Below are 23582 nucleotides of genomic sequence, written 5' to 3'. Positions count from 1 at the left end.
TGAGCTCCAGGGACTGAGACCTAGTGGTTGAAGCCTGTGCTCCCAATCAAGTCTCTAACTCACTTTCTACTTGCTCCGAAAAGATTGATTCTTACTAATAAAACTGTATGCCCCACTATGTGCCTCTCAGAGATTGCTCAAAAGAGCTGGATGGCAGTTAAATAGAGCTGGTGACTCACCAGAAGTCCCACCTCTCAGAAGCCTAGGCAAGCACATGGCCAAAAACAAAGAAAACCCCACACACAAGCAAAAGCTGTACCAAGCCCTCAAAAAACTAACACACAAGCCCTCAAAAACATGCACGGTTAAAGATTGAGATTTAAGGATAACCCCCCAAAAAACAGAGCTTATCTTTTGCTCTCTGTTCAGCTCCCTTCTGCTCCCTTCCACTGCCTCTCAGAGACAGCATAGCTAGGAACTACTTGAATATGGGACCAAGCTAGAGGTGTGCGTATTATTTCTTAATAAGCAAATTTGTTGTTAATCTGCACAATTGAGCAGATGTAAAAGAAAGCTTGGAAGGAGGGTTGTATGTGTTCACAGATGCGTGTTGTTCATCTGTACTTCATCTTTTCTGCTTCTCCAGGATCTTATCTTTACATTGCTTATTCCAGATTCTCAAAGTCTAGACTAGAGTCTGGAAAACCAGATGGAGGAAGTACACTGTCCCTAGCATTGACAACAGCTGCTCCTCCAGCATTGTATATAGACTTAGAACTGGTTTTGTCTTTGAAAAGCAAATTTCCTTTTTCTTGGCAGTTTGGACATCTAGAAGATAGTGGAAAATCTGTTGGCTTCTTTTCAAAATATTCTGGATGCCTTTTAAAACAAAAGAATTTTACATCCTACTTCTGAGCCATCCTACAAATCTTCGTTTTGATAATGCTATGCATAGCTTGTTTGCACTGTGACCATTCTGAAGATTTAGTTATTGAAAGAATAGCCTGCTTCCACTTCAGTGCTAAGCTATCAAGAGCTATTGCTTCTGCTGTCTCTAGCAGAGTGGACAGAACAGCAAGAACTATTCAGCATGTCTCATCTTGATTCAAACTTGTTCTTTTCTTTGGTCATTTTTGCTGCTCGTTTACTATATGCCCTTATGAGATGCTTTGTCAAACTGATCTGAAGGCTGAAAGAAACACAACAGGAGGCTTTTCAGTTCATTTTAAGAAAATGAGACCACTTCCCCAGACTGTCAACTTTAGGCTTTTGTGTTTAAGAAGGCATACCGATGTGGCTGCCAATTTTGTCATTTGTTGTACAAATATTTCACTTGCGATAACTGCTTAATCTATTGTTTGATGCATATATGTTTAATGTTGATAGCTGCCTTGAGCTTTGAGAAAGCAAGATGATAATATTGTAAATAAGTAAACATGACTAACAGAAATAGGTGGCAAGATGGGCCTCATTTATTGTTGGTTTCTTCTTAAATGCAGTTTAGTGTTGGCTTGGAGGGATCTGGTCAGGCTGCCTCAGAATTTGTCATCCTTGTCCTTCTTCAACCTGTAGGTGGGGCCTAGACATCTCCCAGAATTAAAATTGGTCCTCAGACTCCAGCTGTCCTGAAGAAAATGGCAGCTTTAGAGGATGGAATTGCCAGCACTGCATCCCCATTGATGCCTGCTATATATTTGGTCATTGACCCTAAATAAAGTCTTCTTCTTCTTCTTGATACCTTCCAGTCCCCAAACCCCAGCTTTTCCCAGGCTTCTCCCCCAAATCTCCACGAATTTCACAACATGAAGTTGGCAACCCTAAAAGTACAAATATTGTCAAAAATAACAGAAAAGATCCGGTGTTTTTAAAAGTGTTGCCTGCTTAATATTTTTTGCAAGGACTACTTTCTGCTTGTCTTAACAACTTAAATTGAATTGGAAGAACACTCTTTGCAAAGCTGGAGTGAAGTCACTTCTACCATTTCATTTTTGTTTCCAGAGAGCAGCACTGACTTCTGATAAAGATCTGTACCTTGACAACAGCTCCATTGAAGAAGCATCAGGAGTCTATCCAATTGATGATGATGATTATACTTCTGGGTCTGGCTCAGGTAAGCAGTGTGCTCATGAAAAAAAATGTGTTATGTGAACTCTGAAGATGTTACTGTTCCTATGCAGATTTTCACAAGTGGATTTATACATCTGGATCTTGTGCTGTGTGTGAAGCCGACCTTAGTCAACATAGTGAAGTGTGGAACATAGTTCTGAAAAAGTGCAGACCATTCAGTATATTTTGGTGCAATTAAATTCTTTGGTGCCTAAAATTCTTAGGACTCATAAGTTTAAAAATTATCTTCATCAAGCCAAAAGAGCCAAGAGATTTTCTAAATTTAGAAGTGTCCTAGGTGCCATCACTTCCTGTGTACAGAGAACCTTCCTACATCCATGCTCTTGGAGTATCTAAACTGGAGTCCCATGAAGCTGCCCTTGAAAATTGTTCAGAAAATTCAGCCAGGTCAGCGTATTACTAACTGGGATTTCCCAATTCACCCACTTTCACCAGTCCTGAAATATCTGCACTGTCTGAGAGTGTGCTTCCTTATTCCTCCTCCAAGCGGCCAGCAACGCACTGGAGACAGGGCCAGGTCAGGTGCACTCCTTCCTTGGCTTTAACCCCGCCCCAGTGTTCCGATTGGTTCTGCTCAAAGGAGGAAAAAGTTTCTTGGAGTTTTTTTTTTTACAGTGGCTCAACAAAGGGGAGGAAGTTCAGCCAAGGGCTAGGCATGGGGAGGGGAGAGGGCAGGGGGGCCAAAATGTACCCCCCATGTGACCAAGGTGAATGGCACCTCGCTTGTCTGCCACCTCTGCCCCCTAGATACACCAGTGTTTGATAGACATGAATGGTGATTAAACACATATTTAAACTCTTACATTTTATTGGATTTATTCAGTAAATGGTGGATGAGACAGAACAAAAATGTGGTGCTGAATAATTGGTTAATGTCTTAGATATGAAATGAACATAACAAACTGCTTGCTTAATGTTGATTTCCCTGCCGGGAACAACCAGCTTAAATGCATTTGAGTAATGGAAAATTAAACTTAGAAAGCCATGCACTACCGGGCACATCTAATGGGAATCCAATCAGTTATGGAGATACGAGGAAATATAATGACTGCTTGGCTCTCAGCGTAAAAAGAGTCTCAAGATAACCAGTCTGATATTAGTCCAGTCCTTTTGCAGCTAAACACATTCTGCAGAATACACTTAGCCCTTGTTGATCAGCTGGCAGCAGAATAATTAACAGCTAATCTGCAAAAGCAGCAAATTACATGATAAAAACTATTCCTTCAAACTGCAAAAGGATGTTTGCGTGTTGGAACACTTCCCTTGGGAAAAAAAAGAATCCTGCACATTCAAAGACAGTGCATTGGAAAGGGGAGTTCAGTCCTGGTTGCTGCTCCAAGATAATGTTTGAAGCAGTTAAATGACCTTTTGTATTCATTTGGCTCTAGGTGTGGTAATTTTGGTAGCAGTTTTTGCTCCTTACTGTACTGGCAACATCCAAAGACCTCCTTTAGCTTTAACAGCAACATATTTTACTTCCTTCCTTTTAACAGCAGCAGAACCAATATCTTCCTCCCCAACCCCCACCATGGCATATCACCCAACAATCTCTGAAAACCCTCCTCTTTTCTTCAAAACAGTTTGTGTCCTTGGAGCGGGTGAGGAGATTGCTGTCCAATAAGTATTTGTCTATTTTATACAAATATGTTATGCTTGTCTTCAAAATAAAGAGGTAGGGGTAGGTAGGTAGGTAGGTAGGTAGGTAGGTAGGTAGGAAGGAAGGAAGGAAGGAAGGAAGGAAGGAAGGAAGGAAGGAAGGAAGGAAGGAAGGAAGGAAGGAAGGAAGGAAGGAAGGAAGGAAGGAAGGAAGGAAGGAAGGAAGGAAGGAAGGAAGGAAGGAAGGAAGGAATCTTTAAGAATAAGAGACTCACACACACTTCACTGGTGATGGGGAAGAAAATCTAGTGGTGGGTTTTATACACCATTGTAGCTTTTAGAAGTGACATAACAATTGTTCCAACAGTTGTGCAGCAATAAAAGTATGAGGACTGCAATGTGGGCATCTTGCTTCCCAACTCCTATACTGCACCCCAGAGCCGCTAGAACCCACCTGTACCCTCCTGTGCAGGCCATCAGATGAAACCTGGCTTTGAATGCTGCCTATGGATATTAAGCTTACTGTATGAAGAGCAATATATTTTCCTGTTGTCTAAGATGCCCTGGCTCTGGCAGTCTCACTTGCTCATGGTTTTTATAGAAAAAAGGCAGCCTTTCTGTTCTAGGACCTTCTTGGAGACCTTTTAATTGTTGTTTTTATTACTTCTGATGAATGTTAGTTTGTCGCTTGTTGATATATTTTAAAAGTTGCTTTGGCCCTTTCAGAGAAAAGCAGGATATAAATATTTCACATAAGTAAACGAGGAGACGGGTTCAATGTTTTGTTCTTCTCCATTTTTCATATATTGAGGATGCTGGTGTGACCCTTTTAATATTTTTATTGTGATGTTTGTTTCAACAATTTTGATGGTAAGCATCCTCGAGGCTCATTTTGTAACCCAGATCTTCAGAACTGAAAGAAATAATTAGAGCTGGGAGAAATGTGTGCAGAACTAACACGATTGAAAATGCTTCAGGGGCTGAAGATGAAGAAGATGACACTATTCTGGCAACGACATCTAGAACACTCCCAAAGATACCACCAACTAGTGATGCCCCAAGAACTGAGAGAACTACATTGAAAACACAGACCAAGGTACCTTTGCAAACGAAGGTATGTATGTGTTGTATAAAAATCACACTGTTATGGTATAGCTTTGAATGTCATTTGCTTTAAGAGTATTTGAAATGTGCTAGATCTGCTGCAAATATGTGGATTAACCGTAGAGACAATTATCTTTTGCATTCTAGCAAAATTAATAAAAATAAATAGATGTTTTAAATAAATAAAAGTAGCATGTTCATCTGCCATTTTGAGACCACTCACATCTTAGGGAAGATATGAAACAGTTCTTAGTTAGGAGGTCCCTTCCTGTGGTTCTAAGGCCCCTTCCACACATGCAGAATAATGCATTTTCAATCCACTTTCACAGGTGCGTGCAAGTGGATTTTGCTATTGGAAGGGGACATGAATGTTCTCTCTAAGTATTTGGAAGGCTGGCACTTGAGGGCAGGGAACTGCTCCTGTTGCCAACAGAGGCTAGGTGGTGGCGAACCTGTGGCACTCCAGATGTTCATGGACTACAATTCCTATCAGCCTCCACCAGTATGGCCAATTGGCCATGCTGGCAGGGGCTGATGGGAATTGTAGTCCATGAACATCTGGAGTGCCACAGTTTCGCCACCACAGGGCTAGGACTTGCAATAATTAGTACAAATTAAGGACAAAAATGAACTGGCTAAACATCAGGAAAATATATTTGCAGTAAGGGTAGTTCAGCAATGGAATTGGCTGCCTAGGGAAGTGGTGAGCTCCCCCTCGCTGTCAGTCTTCAAGCAACGGTTGGGTGAACACTTGTCAGGGTTGCCTCAGACTGATTTTGCATTGAACAGAGGGCTAAACAAGATGACCTGTATGGCCCCTTCCAATTCTGTGATTCTATATCAAAATCTTGTTTCGATTAAAAAAATTATTTGTTTGTTTAAAATCAAGAGTTCCACGTTATGCTGGAGAGGTTTCCCCCACCCTTTCTGTTCAGGCATCTTTAATCTAGATAGCAGTCTCCCCACCAAGAAAATAGTTTTTGTGTCATATGTTGCAGAAGAGATTTGGTTAGCTCTTATGTACAGTAATAAATCTGATGGGTTGCTGTAATCTTATTTCATATGCATAAAATAACATTTATGATAGAATTAAATCATAATTTTGAAAGAAGGTTCTGGAGCTTCCAGCAATGATTTTAGAAATGATCGTCAAAAGCTCTAAGTAATTAGAACATTGTTTAAGTCAATGTGCTGTATTATATCACTTGGAGGAGTTCGTATATGTCATCAGTGTTTATGTATCTCTGACTTAACGCTGCTTGTACCTTAGTCACCTGATGAGGCTGATAAAAAGAAGATACCGAAGCCTAACGCTGAAAATAAAAACACTAAAACTGAGCCTGGTGAAGACGCAGATGTAGTCACTCAAAAACACTCGGAAAACCTTTTCCAGAGAACAGAAGTACTGGCAGGTGAGTGTTGTGCATTAAGAGCTCTGCAACTTCCTAAGAAGTAGCAAAGAGACCCCCAGGTTCCTAGTTATGAAAAATATCTGGTTTGAAACTCCGGCCTTTACTCATATTATACTTATTCCCCTACTTGCTGGAGTCAGGGTCTGGTATTTGCACAGGTGGCTGCTTTTCATTATAGTGGTAAGTGGGAAAATTTCAGGCCTTGTTAAATGGATAATCAGGGTTAGTTCTTTTCTTCTTTTTTGGCCTGCATGCCATTTCTCTTCCCTTCCCAGTACCTTTTCCTTCTGCAGTCTAGGAAATTGCAACTTCTGTTGTGCGAATCATCCCTTTATTGTACTTTTCCCTGTAAATGCACATCAGATTTCCTTTTGTCATGTCTTAATATTAACACGTGTCCCACGTTGGTCTCTGCATTCGGCAGAGGCCAATTTGCTCGTGATCCCCACCCCCTCTATGATGCGGCTGGCCTCCACTAGGACCAGGGCATTTACGGCCCTGGCCCCTGCCTGGTGGAACGCTCTCTCTCCAACTGTCCGGGCCCTGCGGGACCTCAACGAATTCCGCAGGGCCTGTAAGATTGAGTTATTCCGCCGGGCCTTTGGAGAGTCCAGCCGCTAATAGGGTGCCTGGAAACAACTAAAGCCCGCTGTTCCCTTTTGTAGGAGTTTTAATAGCTGGATGCCATCTTTATTTTAACTGATATAGAAATTGAATGCTGCTTTAAACTGTTTTAATGTTTTAATGTTTACTATATTTACTGTCCTATTATTGTTGTGAACCGCCCTGAGCCCTCCGGGGGAGGGCGGTATAAAAGTACAACAATTAATTAATTAATTAATTAAACAAACAAACAAACAAACAAACAAACAAACAAACAAACATGGGGACACTTTTCTCTTTGAGACATAGTATGGAAGAAGATGGCAGCATTTCCATATCTGATTGTTTCTACTTTGTGGTCCAGACCGCAAACTAGACATGAAGGTGGGGGTGGAATATTTGGAGACATATCTGAATCTCACACAGAGTGGGGTGTTAGGAGCTTCATCCTGTCTCTCCTGCCACTTCACTTTGCTGCATTCCAGCCCAGCTTGCTTCCAGTTTTGGAGCTGAGGTGGTTATAAAGTTGTTCAGGAGGCAAAATACAAAAATAGACCCATAGAACATGGTACTTCTGGTGATAAACCAGTGGTTTGGTTCAGTACAGGGCAGTTTTATAGGTTCATGTATCTGTGTGTCCTTTTGGCCGTAAGATTTCAAATATAAGCATGTATGCTAGACTGGAAGTTCATTTGAATTCCGTAGGACTTAGCTTGTAATATTTAGGAGTGGTACTGTCATCCTGTTACAAACAGCCTCTAATCTCCTATTGAAAGCTTTTGAGGACATGGGATTTATTTTGTCTTTAAAACAGTTGGTTTTATGGTCTGCATTGGTTTAAGAATGAAATTGTGGACAACATGTGTTACTTTTGAATCTTTAAATGTGAAGAGTCCAATATACTACTTAATTTTGCTTAGGGAGTAACAGATTGGAAGTACGCATCGTTCCTTGGCATTCCTTCTGAAACGTGTGTGTCTTGTTTGTTTCCTTTTCAGCTGTTATTGCTGGTGGAGTTATCGGCTTTCTCTTTGCAGTCTTTCTGATTTTGCTGTTGGTATATCGCATGAGGAAGAAGGATGAAGGCAGCTATGACCTCGGGGAACGTAAACCATCCAGTGCTGCCTACCAGAAGGCACCTACTAAAGAGTTTTATGCATAAAACTCTTACTTAGTGTCTCTGTTTAAGAGATCACTGAACTTTTTAAATAAAGCTCTTTTTTTGCATAGAATAATGAAGAACTTTTTTTTCAGTAAAGAGCCTTTATGGCACCTTTATGATAAAAAAAATCCCATTGTATTTAAAAACTTTTCATGTATTCCTTTTAAGAAAATGTAAAGTTAAAAATCTTAACATTTTGCAGTGTTCTGTGAATAACAGTGGCAACACATTATTTTATATCGCCATTGCTGTTCACCGAATCATTTAAAAAACTTTATGCATAAATGAAAATGATTGTTTTATCCTATGGTTCGATGAAAGTTGTTTAATTTTTGTCAGCATGTCTGATCTTACAAGTTAGTTTTTATTTCATTAATTTATCTGTTTCCAAAAAAATGCCTTTTTGTAGTTGTCATGGTGCAATCTTGTCTTCGGATACTTCAGATAATGGTAGCTTTTAGTGTAAACGTATTTTTTCAGCTATGTAAACTTTAACCTCCACTTTGTATGAATTTTAGTGTCAGGAAATCCATTTTACACCTTGCTTTGTTTCTCAATGTTCCTGTAGCTTCACTGAAACTTACAGCAGCAAATTAATGTGTAAAATTGGACTATTATTACGAGCTGCATAGTCATATCCTTACAAAATAAATCTTCTTTATAGGAGATTTGTAGTAAGCTACTGACAAGCCTACACAAACCCAAAGACTCAAACAGTATTCTGAGAAGTTGCTGCAAAGTTATATGGCCACTGTTTGTTAATTTTTGGCAATTTGAAGGTACGAGTAGGGATGATTTTTTTTTCTCTTCTTCAAAAATGCATTTAAGTTGTAAACGTCTTTTAAAGCCTTTGAAGTGCCTATGATTCTATGTAACTTGTTGCAGACTGGTGTTAATGAGTATATAACAGTTAAAACAAAGAAAATGTTGGTATTTTATAAGCACAGACAATTCTAATGGTAACTTTTGTAGTCTTACATGGTTAGACATAAATTGTAATTTGGGAACATAAACACTACTGAATAAATCATGTGGCCTAATACTGAAATATTTTATTGCAGAATTCTTTTTCCGTTCTTTCTCATGATAAAGGCTTATAGTCATTTTTGACATTGCGAGCAATTGCATGATGAAGGGATTTGTTGGGAAGAAAAGGCCTCAAAAGCTGTTTGCACAAAAAGAGGTTAAATTTCACCAAGAGACATTCTAGCTTCATTAAAAGTTAACTGTACCTATGACTGCTGAATCTTTGAACACTGATGAAATTTTAAGTACTTAGCAATATGTGCTGATTCTGTACTGGTACCAAATTCACCTGAATATAAAGTTTCAATTCTCAGTGTGCATTGCTGTTGCTTTTTAATGCTTTAACTTTGCCCTTGAAATTAGCAACATGAAGAAGTTAAAGAGCTTGAGCGGAGGCAGAATTATTCCAGACTCATAAAGGTGTAGAGAACCTTTTTGACGTCGCGGTACCCTTGACCTCACTCTTCATATCTCACGGTACCCTTGAGGAAACCACCCATTTTAAAAAATTGATTTACTTCAATGATTAGTTACCTGAGAGACATAATAATTTATTGCTGTTAAGCATCTGTTTATTCATTCATTCATGATGTGAAAATGAATGTAATTTAAACTAATTACATTAAGACAATAGTGCACTCCCTCTGCCATCGCCGCCGAGCCATAAAGCGAGCTGCCCTGATGACCAGCGAAAGGCGCACTGTAAAGGGAGGGGGCGGTAGCGTTGTCACGGTACCCCTGGGAAGTGTTCACGGTACCCCAGTACCCTGGTTGGGACTCGCTGGTGTAGAGCAAGCTTCAGAATATCTGCTTGTTCAGTAGATACCATCTCAAAGGAAAAGGTGAGGAGGAGACAGTTTGCAATCCTTCCCTTCCTCCAAGGAGCTCAGGGTGGCTTGCTTGGTTCTCCCTTTCCCCACTTTATCCAAACAACAGCTAGGTTAGAGGGATTGGTCTAAGAGTGTCTGGGCAAGGTCACCCAGTGAATGTCATGGCTGAGTCAGAACTGGAACCCGGCACTCCCTAATTCTAGGCTGACACAGTGTACGCTTTGTGGCTCAGCGCTGGATGACCAGCTCTATATGTAGATTCCAGGCTTATCCCCACCATCTCCATTAAAATGATCCATTAGTAAGTGACATGAATGGCATCCCCATAAGATCTCAGAGAACTGCTGCCAGTCTGTAGACAGTAGGGACTCTAATGGACCAATGGCCTGTCTTCGAATGAGACAGATTCATGTGTTCAAATCATACTGGCTTCCATTAACCTTTTCCTTCCCAGCAGAGGCGTAGCAGGGAGGAAAAGTGCCCGGTGCACTGGTGCGTCCTCCGCCTCTACCCCGGAATGCCCCCAGAACGCCCTCGCCACACCCACACAAGGGGCACCCCTGGTGCGTTGCGCACCTCCCACTATCCCTTTGGAGCTACGCCTCTGCTCCCCAGTTGGTTTCCTCCTGCAATGCTTTCTCCCTAGCCAGGGTATACCACTCATGTTTCTGCCACATACACAGGCAGGCAATTCCAGGTTATGGCAGAGTGGAAAGCAGGACCTTCACCACCAGCCACTTTCCCCCTGAACATCCACCCATGGTGCACTTGTGCATGCACAACCTCTTTGTCTTACCGTGTCAGCAGCAACACTTTCCAGGCACTTGATGAACATACAGCCCAGCCTAGGCTGATCCTGTGCATTCAGCTGCCCAGACCACAAAAATAAAAAGTCCCTGTATAATTGCTGTGAACTGGATGCCACAGGCATAAGGGTGCAAGTGGGGCTGGGTGAAGGAGTGGTAAGGGTGAGGTAGAGGGAAAGTCAACTAATAACTGAAGTAATAGTGACTCCTAAGAGGCCGTGTGAGTTTTAACAAGGTGGAAAAACCTGACTGGCATGAAGGCAGAAGATCAATAAAGGAAGCAAGCAGTGTAGAGATTGATTTAGCACATGTGAAGGCATTCTCCATTAAGCAGTTTATGCATCAAGAGAGGAAGATGGCAGATGGTGAGAAAGAAAAGATAGGGTATTGGTTAAATTGGAGCACAAGTGTGGAAAGCAGGGTTTACACAACAAGTGTTTTTAGAAGCATTTTTTGAGATAGTTTATGGTGTGGAAAGTGGAACAGGAAACTGAAGAGGGGATGTGTAAGAAGAGGAACAATAAGGCCATGCACAACTGGAGCTTAAAATATAAAAATGAACTTCACGTGAAAGTTGACTAAGCCAACACAGAGACTTTGAGAACTGGAATGCAGTCAGAGGAGCAAGAAATGAGGATTTTGTCAGAGGCAAAGATCTACTCAAAAACTGAAATGGAAAATTTGCAGCAAAGAAGCCCAGGGAGATGATGCAACTACAGAAGGCCAGATGAGGAAAGAGCCAGATTTTAGTGAAATTCAGGTGGCAGATCTTTTTCCATTATACCACACGTTGAACAAATGTCTTTTTCTTCTAGGTTTTGTTCATCTTAATTCAGAAGTTGCCATGAAATGAGGTTTTAACTTGATTTTTTTCTCTTCCATTGTTCAGCAGGTATTCAGACGCAGGATCATCATTTGGGGTAGCTAATGCTAACTTGCTGACAGTTTGTACCAGGCTAAATAGGAGATTTTCTGCTTTAGAAGAGTTTAATGTCCTTGAAAGTGAACAGAAGTGCTGTACTTTGGTCGCTTTTTTATTATTTGGCACATGCTAAGCCAAAAAAGGATTTAGCAATGTAAGTATGGTTTCAGCTTGTAGAGTGACAGCAGCTTGAAAGAACAACCAAGAAATAAGATTCTGGCAAAAGCATTTGAGTTTAAAATGCCAAAGTAAAGTCTGGCGTTCCCAAGCGTCGCATTTCATTTTTATAGTCTGGCATTGATTTGCGTATTACACTAGATTATTTATAATAGACTAGATTTCTTGAAGGTGGGAGACTTAATTTAATTACAGTGCTTAGATGTTAAATGTAAGAGATGATGCTTTATTCAGATTTAAAACATTGGAATTAAGCTTTTTTGTATTTCCACCAGACTTCTTTTTTTCTTTTTCTTTTGGTTCTTATAAATGAAGTATTTCACTGCCCATTAAGTCTTTTTTTAGGGAAGATGTTTTCCAAGTCTGTCCATAAAATACAGAGAATTTCAAAAATGAAGGATAAATTAAAGTATCTGACTGGGATTACAGTTTATAATACATATACTGCAAATGAGTTGATTGCAACACTTTGAAAACTACATGTTTAGTCTTCCTTTGGTCTTAATGCTCACCCATAGGTAACTTAAGTATTGGGGAAACTGCAGAAATCCCAGTTCACTATCACCGCCCCAAGTATCTGCGATGTAGCCAGTGGTGGGGTTCAAATAATTTAACAACCGATTCTGGTGGTGGGATTCAAATAATTTAACAACTGGTTGTTTACAAGCACCATTTTAACAACCGGTTCTGCCGAAGTGGTGTGAACCTGCTAAATCCCACCACTGGTGTAGCACAGTAATTGTCAGATGTGTGTTTCTGTTCTTGTAGTCTCTCCTTCCCCCTTCTCCTTAACTGACCACCCTGTCAGGAGTGTGTTTTCTTTCACTTTCTGCTTAATAGGGGTGGACTCACTCATCACTAAGCAGAGTGATTCAACTGTGATTTCAGACCATAGACATGTGTTATATGGGCAGGCTCACAGTCCAGGTTTGGAGGGAAAAGTGGCAACCATGATCCCATTTGTATGTAATGGCAAACAATGGCCGTGGAGTGCTGTTTAAGAGGAACGGACTCTAATCTGGAGAACTGTGTTTGATACACCCCATTCCTCCATATGAGTGGCAAACTCTAATCTAGGGAACTAGGTTTGTTTTCCCTACTCTTCCACAAGAAACTTGAACTCTTTATCAGCCCCACCTTCCTCACAAAGTGACTGTTGTGGGAAGGGAAGGCAATTGTAAGCTGCTTTGAGAGAGAAAAGTGGGGTAAAAATCCAAACTGTTCTTAAATGATTGTGGAACTGTTCACTGTTGAAGAGGGGCCCTGGCTTTGTGGTAGAGCATTGGCTTTGTATGTAGAACAATCCAGGTACACTTCCGAGCATCTCCTGTTAAAAGGATCAGGTAGCATTTAATGGTAAGGCTTCCACCTGGGATCCTGTGTAAGCAGTTGGATCCTTCCTCTCGCTAAGGAGTGCCACAAAAGCACAGGGGCCAAAGACAGACTGCATAAGAGCAGGACACTGCTCCCCACAAAATGGATGCCTCTCTTAGTGTTTTGAGATCCATCTTGTGTATCAAGCTTGGGCAGGAAGCAGTTGACTGCTGCACTGTTCTCCTGGTTGTAAGGTGTGCCTGGTTGGACAGTGGGGCCAGCTAAACGTGATTGTGACACCATAAGGTGATTCAAATAGCACTCAAAGCAGACCATTACTTTCCTTATCTGTACCCATTCCAGCAATCAATCGGTATTCAAGAGACTAGTCCAGGCATTCTCTGATAACTCACCAAGGCTCTCCTATCTTTTTGTTGGAACCCCAGACAAGCAATCCATGTTCTGTTTCTGGCTTTCCTGCCCAGCTTACCTCATATCACCTCCCTGGCTTTCCTTGGACGTCCTTTCAAGATTAGTAACTATCACTCATCTCTGAAACCCTGCCCAACTTCATCCCTCTTGTATGTTTAAATTGTGTGCCTATATTCATTGTTTAAAATATATTTCTTGTTTTACTGTTTTTATTCTTTAATAAAGCCATATTTTAATTGTACAACTGTCTGCTTGTTTGAGAGTTTCACTGGTTTAGAGGTTATCGATCCGTTGCCCCCTCCCCTGCTCTTTCCAGCTAATTCCCCCAACTGAAGTGGAGACTGCATACTTAGGGTAACACCCAGAGAACGACAACTTAAGAAGACATTACTGAATTTAATGAACTAATGGCTTTGGCTCTTTATAAGGCAGCTTCATGTATCTCCACTGAACATTCTTGGAGTTTATGCCAGATTATATAACATCTCTGCCTACAATATATGTTGGCTATTTGACACTCACAAATCCTCATGATATTGCAGTCTTCAAATGATGAATGCGCATCTGTGAACCTCTGAATCCCCTTGATATTACACTCCAAGTGCTAAATTGTATTTGTGTATCTGAAACCTTTAGGCAAGGCAGTTCAGAAATGCAACATTAGATTTCTCAGGGATGCTGACAATAGCTACCTTTCTCCTGCTATTTTTGAGCCCAGTATCCATGCTAGCCAAAATTAGGTATCAGATTCAGTTGAGCTACTTAAGTCAGAACAAGACGGACTTAATGAAGAGACGCTACATCTTAAAGTACGCTTGTGTCATTCCTCTGATTTTCATGGTGCTTTCATTGCAGGTTCCAATTATAATTTTAGGTAGGTTTGAATTAATACTTATCAATTTTTCTTTGGCACTACCTGTTACTTTGATGTTAATTGCAGGATCAAATCAGAAGCTTGTGGTGTGATAATTTTTTAAAAAATGCATTGAACTGGTACATATGTGTCTAATGACTTCCTCAGGTTTCCCAGGGGCTCTGTGCCATGCTGCCCCTAAGAGTCTGACTGATCCGAAAGAGCAGTTCTCCATAGGATGGATGTGGTAGAGGGTGGGGGAGGCAGGGAAGACCCATCGAGCAAGCCTAGTTTTGCTCACCATTCTTTGGGTCCAACCCACCGTAATATATTTTCCTGTCAGTCTGGTACTATTTCTTGCATTGTAAAATTACAATGGTGACACATGTTGACTCACAACCCTTAGTAGGTGACTGATGGCTTTTGCTTCATTTTTTCGAATGTTATTATATTTACGTTTGTAAGTTCTGGTCTGATTCATAAGGCAAGCGTATGAGGCAGAAAGAGGCCTCCCCTGTCTTTTGCAAGTCAGGCAGCTCGGTGCTGCAGCCCAAAGGCTACTGTTGGTCAAAGTACCTGGTTTTTCTTGTTGACAGTTCTCTAAGCAGTTTCTGTGCCCATTTACATACATGTCTGATACAATAGATTTTTAAATTTTATTTTATTTACATAAGGGTGTTAAACCTCTGAAGTATTTTCTTAGGAAGCTGCTGAAACTCTTCTGAAATTCTACGTGGTTGATTAGAGTATAATCTCTGCCAAAAATTCTTAGCAAAAGTTTCTAGTGAAAAGCTCAGGTCTTTTAGTATAAAGAGACTGTTCTACAGAAGCACCAGATTGGTTGTGAATTGTTGAACACACAAGAAAAGGGGTAGACAAATATTCCTGTCAAATGGAAATAACCAACCAAAGAAATATTGTAAATATGATCCACTACCATTGTGTACAGGAGAGCAGGAGTGAAGAGAGATATTGTTATCTTGGCATTTAATGGCAAAGCTGGGACAGGGACAATTATTCATGAGCTATATTGCAGATGTGCAGTGAGCAACTAACAGGAGTGAATGCCAGAATATGTTTCTTAAAGCTGTGATGAAGTGTATCAAAGCTGCCATATGACTGACCCAATGAAATTAATTTACCATTTCCCACAAATGTGATGGATGATCTGTGTTCTGTTAAGCAACCAAGGGTTCTATTCTTTAGCAAACATAGCCTTTATGATTTGGTTGTGTGCTGTAACAGAAAATATAGGTTGATCCATGAGTCCATTAACATTAAGATTACTTTAAACCAGTGGTGGCGAACCTTTGGCACTCCAGATGTTATGGACTACAATTCCCATCACCCCCTACAATTGGCCATGCTGGCAGGGGCTGATGGGAATTGTAGTCCATAACATCTGGAGTGCCAAAGGTTCGCCACCACAGCTTTAAACATTGAATTGCCTTAAAATAAAATCAATTGAAAAATAAATATTCAACAGCAAAAAAAAAACAGATTCCAAAGAAAAGACATGGTCGATAATGTCACACTCCTTTAAAACCACACTGAAAGATACGATCCCTCTGAAAACAGGGGAAAGCCCTATGGACTTGAAGAGGGAACCTGTTTGATAGGAGTTGGAAAAGTTCTGAGAAAAGTCTCATCTTTCAGAAAGAGGGCGATCCCAGAGTTGGCATATTGTCCTGGACTGGAGTTATTAGTACTACTGACTTACTACGACTATCACCATCATCAGTAGTTGCAGTAGTAGTAAGTCAGTAATTGGGGGGGGGGGGCGTTAAGTGCAATCAAATTGCTTCCAATTTATGGTGAGCCTATGAATTAATGACTTCCAAAATGTCTTATCACAGGCGTAGCAAGGGGGGAAAGCACCTGGTATACCGGTGCATCCTCCACCCTAGCCCCGGAACTCTCACCCACAGCCGGACGCCCTCACCACTCCCCCTCAAGGGCGTGCCCAGTGCATTGCGCCTCCTTGGAGCTACGCCTCTGCTTATCATTAACAGTACTGTTCAGGTCTTGCAAACTGAGGACTGCGACTACCTTGATGGAGTCATCTCATGTTGAATCTTTTCTTGCTGCCGTCAACATTTTCTAGTTTTTTTCTCTTTTGACAGAAAAAAGATCCTGTAGAAATGGCTTCTGTCTTCGTGGACAAAAAGTAGATTTGATAGATTCATTATTTCATGCATGGATTCTGATTTAAAGAGGTATTCTGAATCTTAGAAAAGTTCATTCAATTCAATGGGAACACTGTTGACTTGTACACTGCTTGTCGCAATAGGAAATAGTTGGGACATCTGCTTATCCCAGGAAAATAATCTGGAAACCATTTCCTGGAGAGGTTAATGAATAAAGCCCATTTGCACAACATATCCTATTTTCCCCCATGAGAAAATTGTTCCCACAATGATTCCTATTACAGGATTCATATGAAACCCGATTCCAGAAGAGGAGTTATATTAAGAGCAGAAACACACACAGAGCTGTGATGTGGTAGGACCCAACTTCTTTATTGTGGCACCACCATTCCTAAACAACATGCATGAAATCTGAGTCTTCTTTCATGGAGGTTTAGGACGGCTGCATCTAAAGCAACAACATGGCTTTTGTGATACCTAGTTAAGGGAATCGTTTCCCAAAAGGAGAAAAATGTGTAAGCGCCTACTTATACTGCCGGCAAAATGAAGTGCATTGTCATGCCTTCTGCAAGAGGAGTTAACTATTTATTTATCATCACCATTATGATTATTATCACCAAAGGTGTCTACCAAATTAAAACATGTGAATTGCAAATTTATCTTAAAAGGAAATAAGACAACGCAAACACAGTCTGTTTTACATTGTGTCCAGTGGCTCCATACGACTGGACGCAGTGTGTAACAGCCTTCCCTCTGAGATACACCTCTGAAGATGCCAGCCACAGTTGCAGGCAAAATGTTAGGAATAAGATCTACCAGACCATGGCCACACAGCTCGGAAAACCCACCACAACCAGTTGAATCTGGCCAAGAAAGCCTTCGACAATACAAAGACTTTTTTTGTTTTGAAGAGAAGAAGAGTTTGGATTTATATCCCCCCTTTCTCTCCTGTAGGAGACTCAAAGGGGCTTATAATCTCCTTGCCCTTCCCCCCTCACAACAAACACCCTGTGAGGTGGGTGGGGCTGAGAGAGCTCTGAAGAACTGTGACTAGCCCAAGGTCACCCAGCTGGCATGTGTGGGAGTGTACAGGCTAATCTGAATTCCCCAGATAAGCCTCCACAGCTTAAGTGACAGAGCAGGGAATCAAACCAGGTTCCTCCAGATCAGAGTACAGCTGCTCTTAACCACTATGCCACTGCTGCTCCTGTCAAACTCTTCTTCATGCCAATGCTGGTGGGGCATTCCCAAGGGTGGGGCTGGCATATGTCAGGTTCCTGAGCCCTTTCAGACTGGGAAGACTCCCATTTGCCAGCATGAACTCACACCAGAAAAAAAATGGTGGTGCAGCCCCCAACAGAGGTAGGGGGAGTATCACTGTTGGGTTGCTGCCTTCTTAGGAGATGTTGTGACTGTGCTGTGGCTGTGTTGTCCCTGGCCTTGGAACACTTACCTCCTTCCTCCCCCCAGATTGCACTGACTGTCATACCCCTTACAATAAAGATGACTTCCAACCACATACCATATATGGCATTAAAAACGACTAGGGTTATCTGGTGTTATAAACAGGTACCAAGTCTGCTGGTCTGTTTTGTGTGTGATAACTGGCCCTGGATTGTAATGCAGATGTGCATTTCTGATCAAAATAGTTATATCCAGAAAATTAAGGAGGGTCATGAACATTCCACAATCCATATCCCTTGCATACACATATGTCACTTGCATGATCAGCGAACAGTGGGCAAACTCATCTTTAATTTGACACTCAGTTGTGCTGAATTTTCAAAGTTTATGAATGTAACTGACCAACCTTTTTGCCAATTATGTAGAATTGTATGAATGTGGCCTTTCTTGCTTAGTTTTCATGTATGTTGTTGTTCTGAAGCATTTTATTTTGCCCAATTTTCATGGCTGGTCCTCTTGATTTCTCTCACTCTCTCTCTGCCACCCCATTGCAGCTGACTTGTAGGGTTTTCAAGGCAAAAGACATCCATTCAGAGGTGGTTTGCCATCAGCTGCCTGCATAGCAATCCTGGCCTTCCTTAGTGAACTTCCATCCACATGCTGACCAGGGCCAGCTCTGCTTAGCTTCTAAGATCTGATGGGATTGAGTTAGCCTGGTTTCTTTGACATTATTTTAAAAGCAACTGACACAAAAACAGGAGTCAGCTTCAGCAGTGATGTTTTGAGTTTGTGGTTACGATCAGGAAAAAGGATGACTCTGTTTCTTCCCAAACTGGGAGAAGGAAGGCAGACATGGCATTTCCAAATCAAAACAACATGTTCACAAAATGTGGTCACATCTCTACAAGTATGCTACAACTCAAGGGTGATGTATGAAATGTTTGCCTCTCCAGTGTGTGCAACATTGCACACAAAAGCAGCTGTGCCTCCGTGCAGTTTTTCCTTTAATCTGCTGAGCCAGAAGGAAGTCGACAATGCAAGGTTTTGTTACTCCCTTTTCCCAGTGTTGTAGTCTCAAACTGTATTTCTACCACCACCCCACTTCCAGTGATTTTTAAGGGCATCAAACCATACATCAAGCATTGCAGACAGCTGGGTCCACAGACAAGCCTTGAATCAGACAATGTCTTGGTTCACAATATCTCAATTGTTCTGTCTAAATTAGTCTATGTATACATACAGCACTGAGTACAGTACGAAGATGCTCACACATCTCCAGCCGTTTCAAACCACAACAGTTTTGATTGGTCTAGTCAGTATAGTTTTTTAAAATCACATCCACACCTAGTTTGCATCTGCTGGTTTGTGTGTGAGAAAGAAGAATATTTTTCTTGGGTTTCTTCATACATGTGAAAAGATATCACAGCTTGCTGCTGGGGCAAGGGGTGGGCATGGAATTAAGAAGAGCAAAATCAGCGAAGGCCTCATTACTACACAAAGCATTTTCCATTCTCAGTGACTGCAACACATATTTTTCATATTAGCAACTATTGCAGATACTTTTTCTCTCTCCCAGTAGCTGATAAGGGCTGCGCTTGCAGAAGGACTTACAGAAATTGCTCCTTATTAGGCTCATAGGGCTAATTGGGGGACTCTAGAAAACCTCTCCATCATCTCTTCCACAAGCACTTTTTTGCTTCCACACAGATGCAGTGCTTTTGATCTCTTTTCCACCAGTCTGCATTCAACGAAGTAATTGATCAGTTTATCTACTACGGCAGTCATTTTTCTTCCCCAAAACGCACGTTGGGAATTTTGGTTGAATGAAATGGCTGCAGAGTCAATTTCACATTCAGCTCTTTCAAGGAGCCTAGTGCTCCAGGGGTCATTTTTTAAATAAAAGGTAATACAATGAGAATGTTTGAATGAACCCCTTTTTTCCTTCTCTAGTCAATAACTGCACAGCTGACTCCTTCGGAGACCCAGGGCACATTACGCAGGTGATGACCACAGAAATTTTATGTGCTTAATTGGGCAACTTTAAAACTCAGAATGGTGAGAAGCCACACAGGCCAAAGCTGAGCCTGGGCTTCTGGTTTTCAGCTGCATGTGTCAAAAACAGAAATATATTATTCTTTCTGCACCTCTTTTTTAGGTTTCAAACAACACTTTTGTTGGGGAATCTGTGATTTGATGACCTGTTAGAAATGAGAGAGCTTCAGCTTTCGAAATGGTGGCTACATATTGAAAAACAGATCTTTTCCTTGGCCTTCTCATGGGAGGCCCTACAAATGCTCACCGCTCCGGAGATTTACCATCGTCTAAAGACTAGATTATTTGATCAAGAATATCAATTTCTCCTGAGCAAAGCGCAAAGCCCTTGCTCTCCAATATTCTTTGGGATTATCCCTCAGAAATCTAGCCCTGCTATATACCTGGAACAACTTGTTAATTACAATTGCAGATGGGTCATGACTAGAGCAAGGTGTAACTCTTTTCCCTCAGTACATCTTCAAGGTCGCTTTTCTAATATTCCACAAAACGAGCGTTGCTGTCAATTCTGTCCTGATACAACTGATTCACTTTCTCATGTTTTGCTTTACTGTTCAAAATACAACAACATTAGAACTGATCTGAGGACTGTATTACCCACAGGATTTATGCTCCTTTCTGATAAGTTAAAAATGGCTCAGCTTCTAAATAATTCTAATGTTGAAATTTCGGAAGCTGTTGCTATATTTTTACTCTGTGTACTACAAGTTGTGCAATAATGACCTTCTTATTGTATTTGGAATTCTTGACACACACCAGTTTTATGCCTAATAAAGGTTCTGGAATGGAATGGAATGGATTTGATGACCTGGTACATAGGGTAAAAGCATCTGGGAAGCTGATTTGGATTGGGACCACCCTCTAATGCTTTCCCCCAGGACCATTTCCTTAATAAAAATTCCTCATTTCCTGAGCCCTTTCAGGAATGAGTGGCCTAGAAATCCAAAATAAATAAATAAAAATAAAATAAAAACTGTCTTCCAAGCTAGTAGCCCCAGTAGGGGGAAAAGACAAAGCACTTTCTAACGCCGGAACTAATAACAGATTGGGGGTGTAGATACTATTGGGATCACAGTGAGTATGAAAGGGTTAAATCACTTCCAGGTTTCAAATCCTTTCACCAGATTTTAAGGTTTCAATTATTCTATAGAAGATCTGGCTCTCCATAACAAAAATATGTTTGCTTTACTACTGGTTGAGAAAAGGGGATCAGCATCTAACCTAAGAATTCCATTCTTGGGAAGGTGTTGAGAAATGCTTCTTTCTAGTGTGGTGGAACGTTCAGAAGCACCAGAGTTCTGGACTTTACATTATGCCCACGTTTGTAATGTTCCCACCGAGTTGTCAGTGTTCTAGCCAGCTGAGGACCTCCTCAAGACATCTGGATTCTAGAAACTCAATTGTATACATGTTTTGCAGTGTTTAGCTCATTAAGCCTACAGCCTGTTGGAACTTAAAATAGAAATAATTAACCAAAATTCTAAATCTCTGGCATAACAATTTGCTAGCAAATCATTTACTACTTGTGGGGATTAGAGCGTGGGGGGGAAACCAAGCATCGGGGCATTTGTATAAAGCTGCCAAGTTTGTAGTCTGGAGAAATGCTTAAATGGGAAATTAGTACATGGTTGGAAGGTTCAATTACTGCTTACTTACAAGGGAGCATCGTTTTTGGCTCTTAATTTAACCAAATCTTCTCTCCTTCAATTTTTATGACATTTCTTCTGCCTGTTCGTTCCTACAGAAGGGGGAACGGCAAGCTTGGGAAATGATGCTTAAAACTTATCCTCCTTCTTATGCCCTGATTTAAATTCTAGCTGATATTTATTTAACCTGAAATGTTTAATTCAACTACCACTGCCGCTTTCTCGGTACGATGACTTTCAGTGGCATTAAAACATATTGGCTTGTATTCCTCTCCAGATGTTTGAGTCCTGATGTGTTTTTCATGCCTTGGCAGGTGTATTTCTATACGGTCAGCCCCATAATAATTAACTGAGCCTTTTGGATTGAGTTTCCTTCTGGTTCATTGCCTCAACCTTTGTAGTTTCAGTTTAGCAAAAACGGAAAGCGGTATCGAGGGCTCGAAGATGCGCTCACTTTCTGCTGCTTTCCAAAAGTGTCCAAAGTCGGTTCCTATTAATTAAAGTCATACTGCTGAATCAGGAAGATCCTGGTTAGCAGTTCACATGTCTCACAGGCCATTTGTAGCTCAATGTCTATTTCTTCTGGCATGTCACAAATATTCGCTGCTTCTTCTCTCGTAGGCTCTTTGGAGTATTCCTTTTTTATATACTGGAAATTGAGACAGAAAAGATGGGGAGTTATTAAACGGCGCTTACGACGTTCAGAAATAAGTGTTTTCACATGCAAAGGTAATGCGATCTGCTCTTATTCTGACAAAGCTATTTATTTAAGCAAGCATTTTGGCTGGGGCTAGCAAAGCCCTCCTCCCTCTTACCCACAGCCTTGGAGGCCAGCCTGGAGGCAGCGTAGGAGCTGAAGGATTGACTCACAAATGAAGTGGCACACATGGAGCTGCCTTATTCGGAATCATACTATTGGTCCATCATGGTCTACAGTCTACTCAGACTGGCAATGGATCTCCAGGGCCTCCAGCAAAGGTCTTTCACATCACCTACTACCTGGTCCTTTCAGCTGGAGATGCCAGGGAATGAACTGGAACCTTCTGCATGCCAAGCAGATGCGCCACCACTGATCCATGGCCCCTTCCTGAGCCACAGTCCTCTTTCTGCCTCCCTCTTGGCCACTGTTAGCATAAGGATCAGACCAGTGGCTGCAGCAGTGTTGGTGGGGTGGAAAAAGCCCTCCACATCCCCAGATGGCCCAGCAAAACAGTGCTGAAGAGGTGGAGGCAGCTGGGTGGGACAGGCCACATGAGCCCAGGCAGACTCACCTGCCATCAGCTGTCTGGAGGAGGAGCAGAGGAACATCTCTCCAGTCCAGGTTGACTCACAACTCAAGGGCTGGAGTGAGCCAGGGACAGGAACTGCAGGAGGGACAAGGGGTGGTCACTTCTTGGGAGTTGCACCAGCCAGCACGAGCTTGTATTGAAGCCTCAGGTTGGGGGGGTGGGGGGCAATGAGGGAGGGAAGCACAGAGAGAGGCCCAATGGCTCAGATACTTGAAGGGAATCAGCCCCCCTCCTCCAACTGGAGTGCACTGGCAGAACCTGGGGTGGCCCTACCTCCAGGCAAGACTTTCTGAAGCACAACCCTTTCTGGGAGGAAAAGCCCTGCCAGACCTAAGCAATCAGAGGGTGGACCAGGGTTGGGGAGAGAGGGCTCAGAGCATTTTAACCCCCCTTCCCTTTGCTGAGGCATGTGTGGGGCGGGCTAAAGAAAGAAAAATGGTGGAAGGCATGCCCGTTCTGGGCTTAAACCCCCAGGAGGCAGAGTCTGACACATTGTCAGGCCAAAGTGGCCACAAAAAGAGTTTCAATTTGCAAAAACAATTTGCAAAAACAAATACATACTGAAAACACACACAGTTGTGGGCTGGTTGGGGTCTATGAAGCTAAGTACAGAAGCTCTCGGGCTGTGAGCCCTGGGCCAAGGGTTGAGAGCCCCTAAGCCCCACTAGGGCCAAATCTCTGCCACAAGAGGAGAGAAAAAAGTCAGACTTGATAAAATTCATCCATGGCTAGCAAATCAG

At 41.7% G+C, this 23582-nt stretch overlaps 1 protein-coding gene across 1 annotated transcript in view; it reads left to right on the top strand.

Moving 5' to 3' along the window:
• The window catches only part of SDC2 (syndecan 2), a 75249-nt gene extending 66257 nt beyond the window's left edge, over positions 1–8992 (top strand). The window contains exons 2-5 of the mRNA XM_048507701.1: positions 1939–2050; positions 4641–4777; positions 6038–6179; positions 7781–8992. Of these exons, the coding sequence (XP_048363658.1) occupies positions 1939–2050; positions 4641–4777; positions 6038–6179; positions 7781–7944 (555 nt within the window). The 3' untranslated portion in view covers positions 7945–8992. The remainder of the gene's footprint in view (positions 1–1938; positions 2051–4640; positions 4778–6037; positions 6180–7780) is intronic.
• Positions 8993–23582: the final 14590 nt, after the last annotated feature.

Source organism: Sphaerodactylus townsendi, linkage group LG09 (assembly GCF_021028975.2).
Source record: "Sphaerodactylus townsendi isolate TG3544 linkage group LG09, MPM_Stown_v2.3, whole genome shotgun sequence".
Classification (NCBI taxonomy): Eukaryota; Metazoa; Chordata; class Lepidosauria; order Squamata; family Sphaerodactylidae; genus Sphaerodactylus; species Sphaerodactylus townsendi.
Note: the sequence above shows the minus strand (reverse complement) of the source record. Positions and strands in the feature narration are given on the sequence as shown.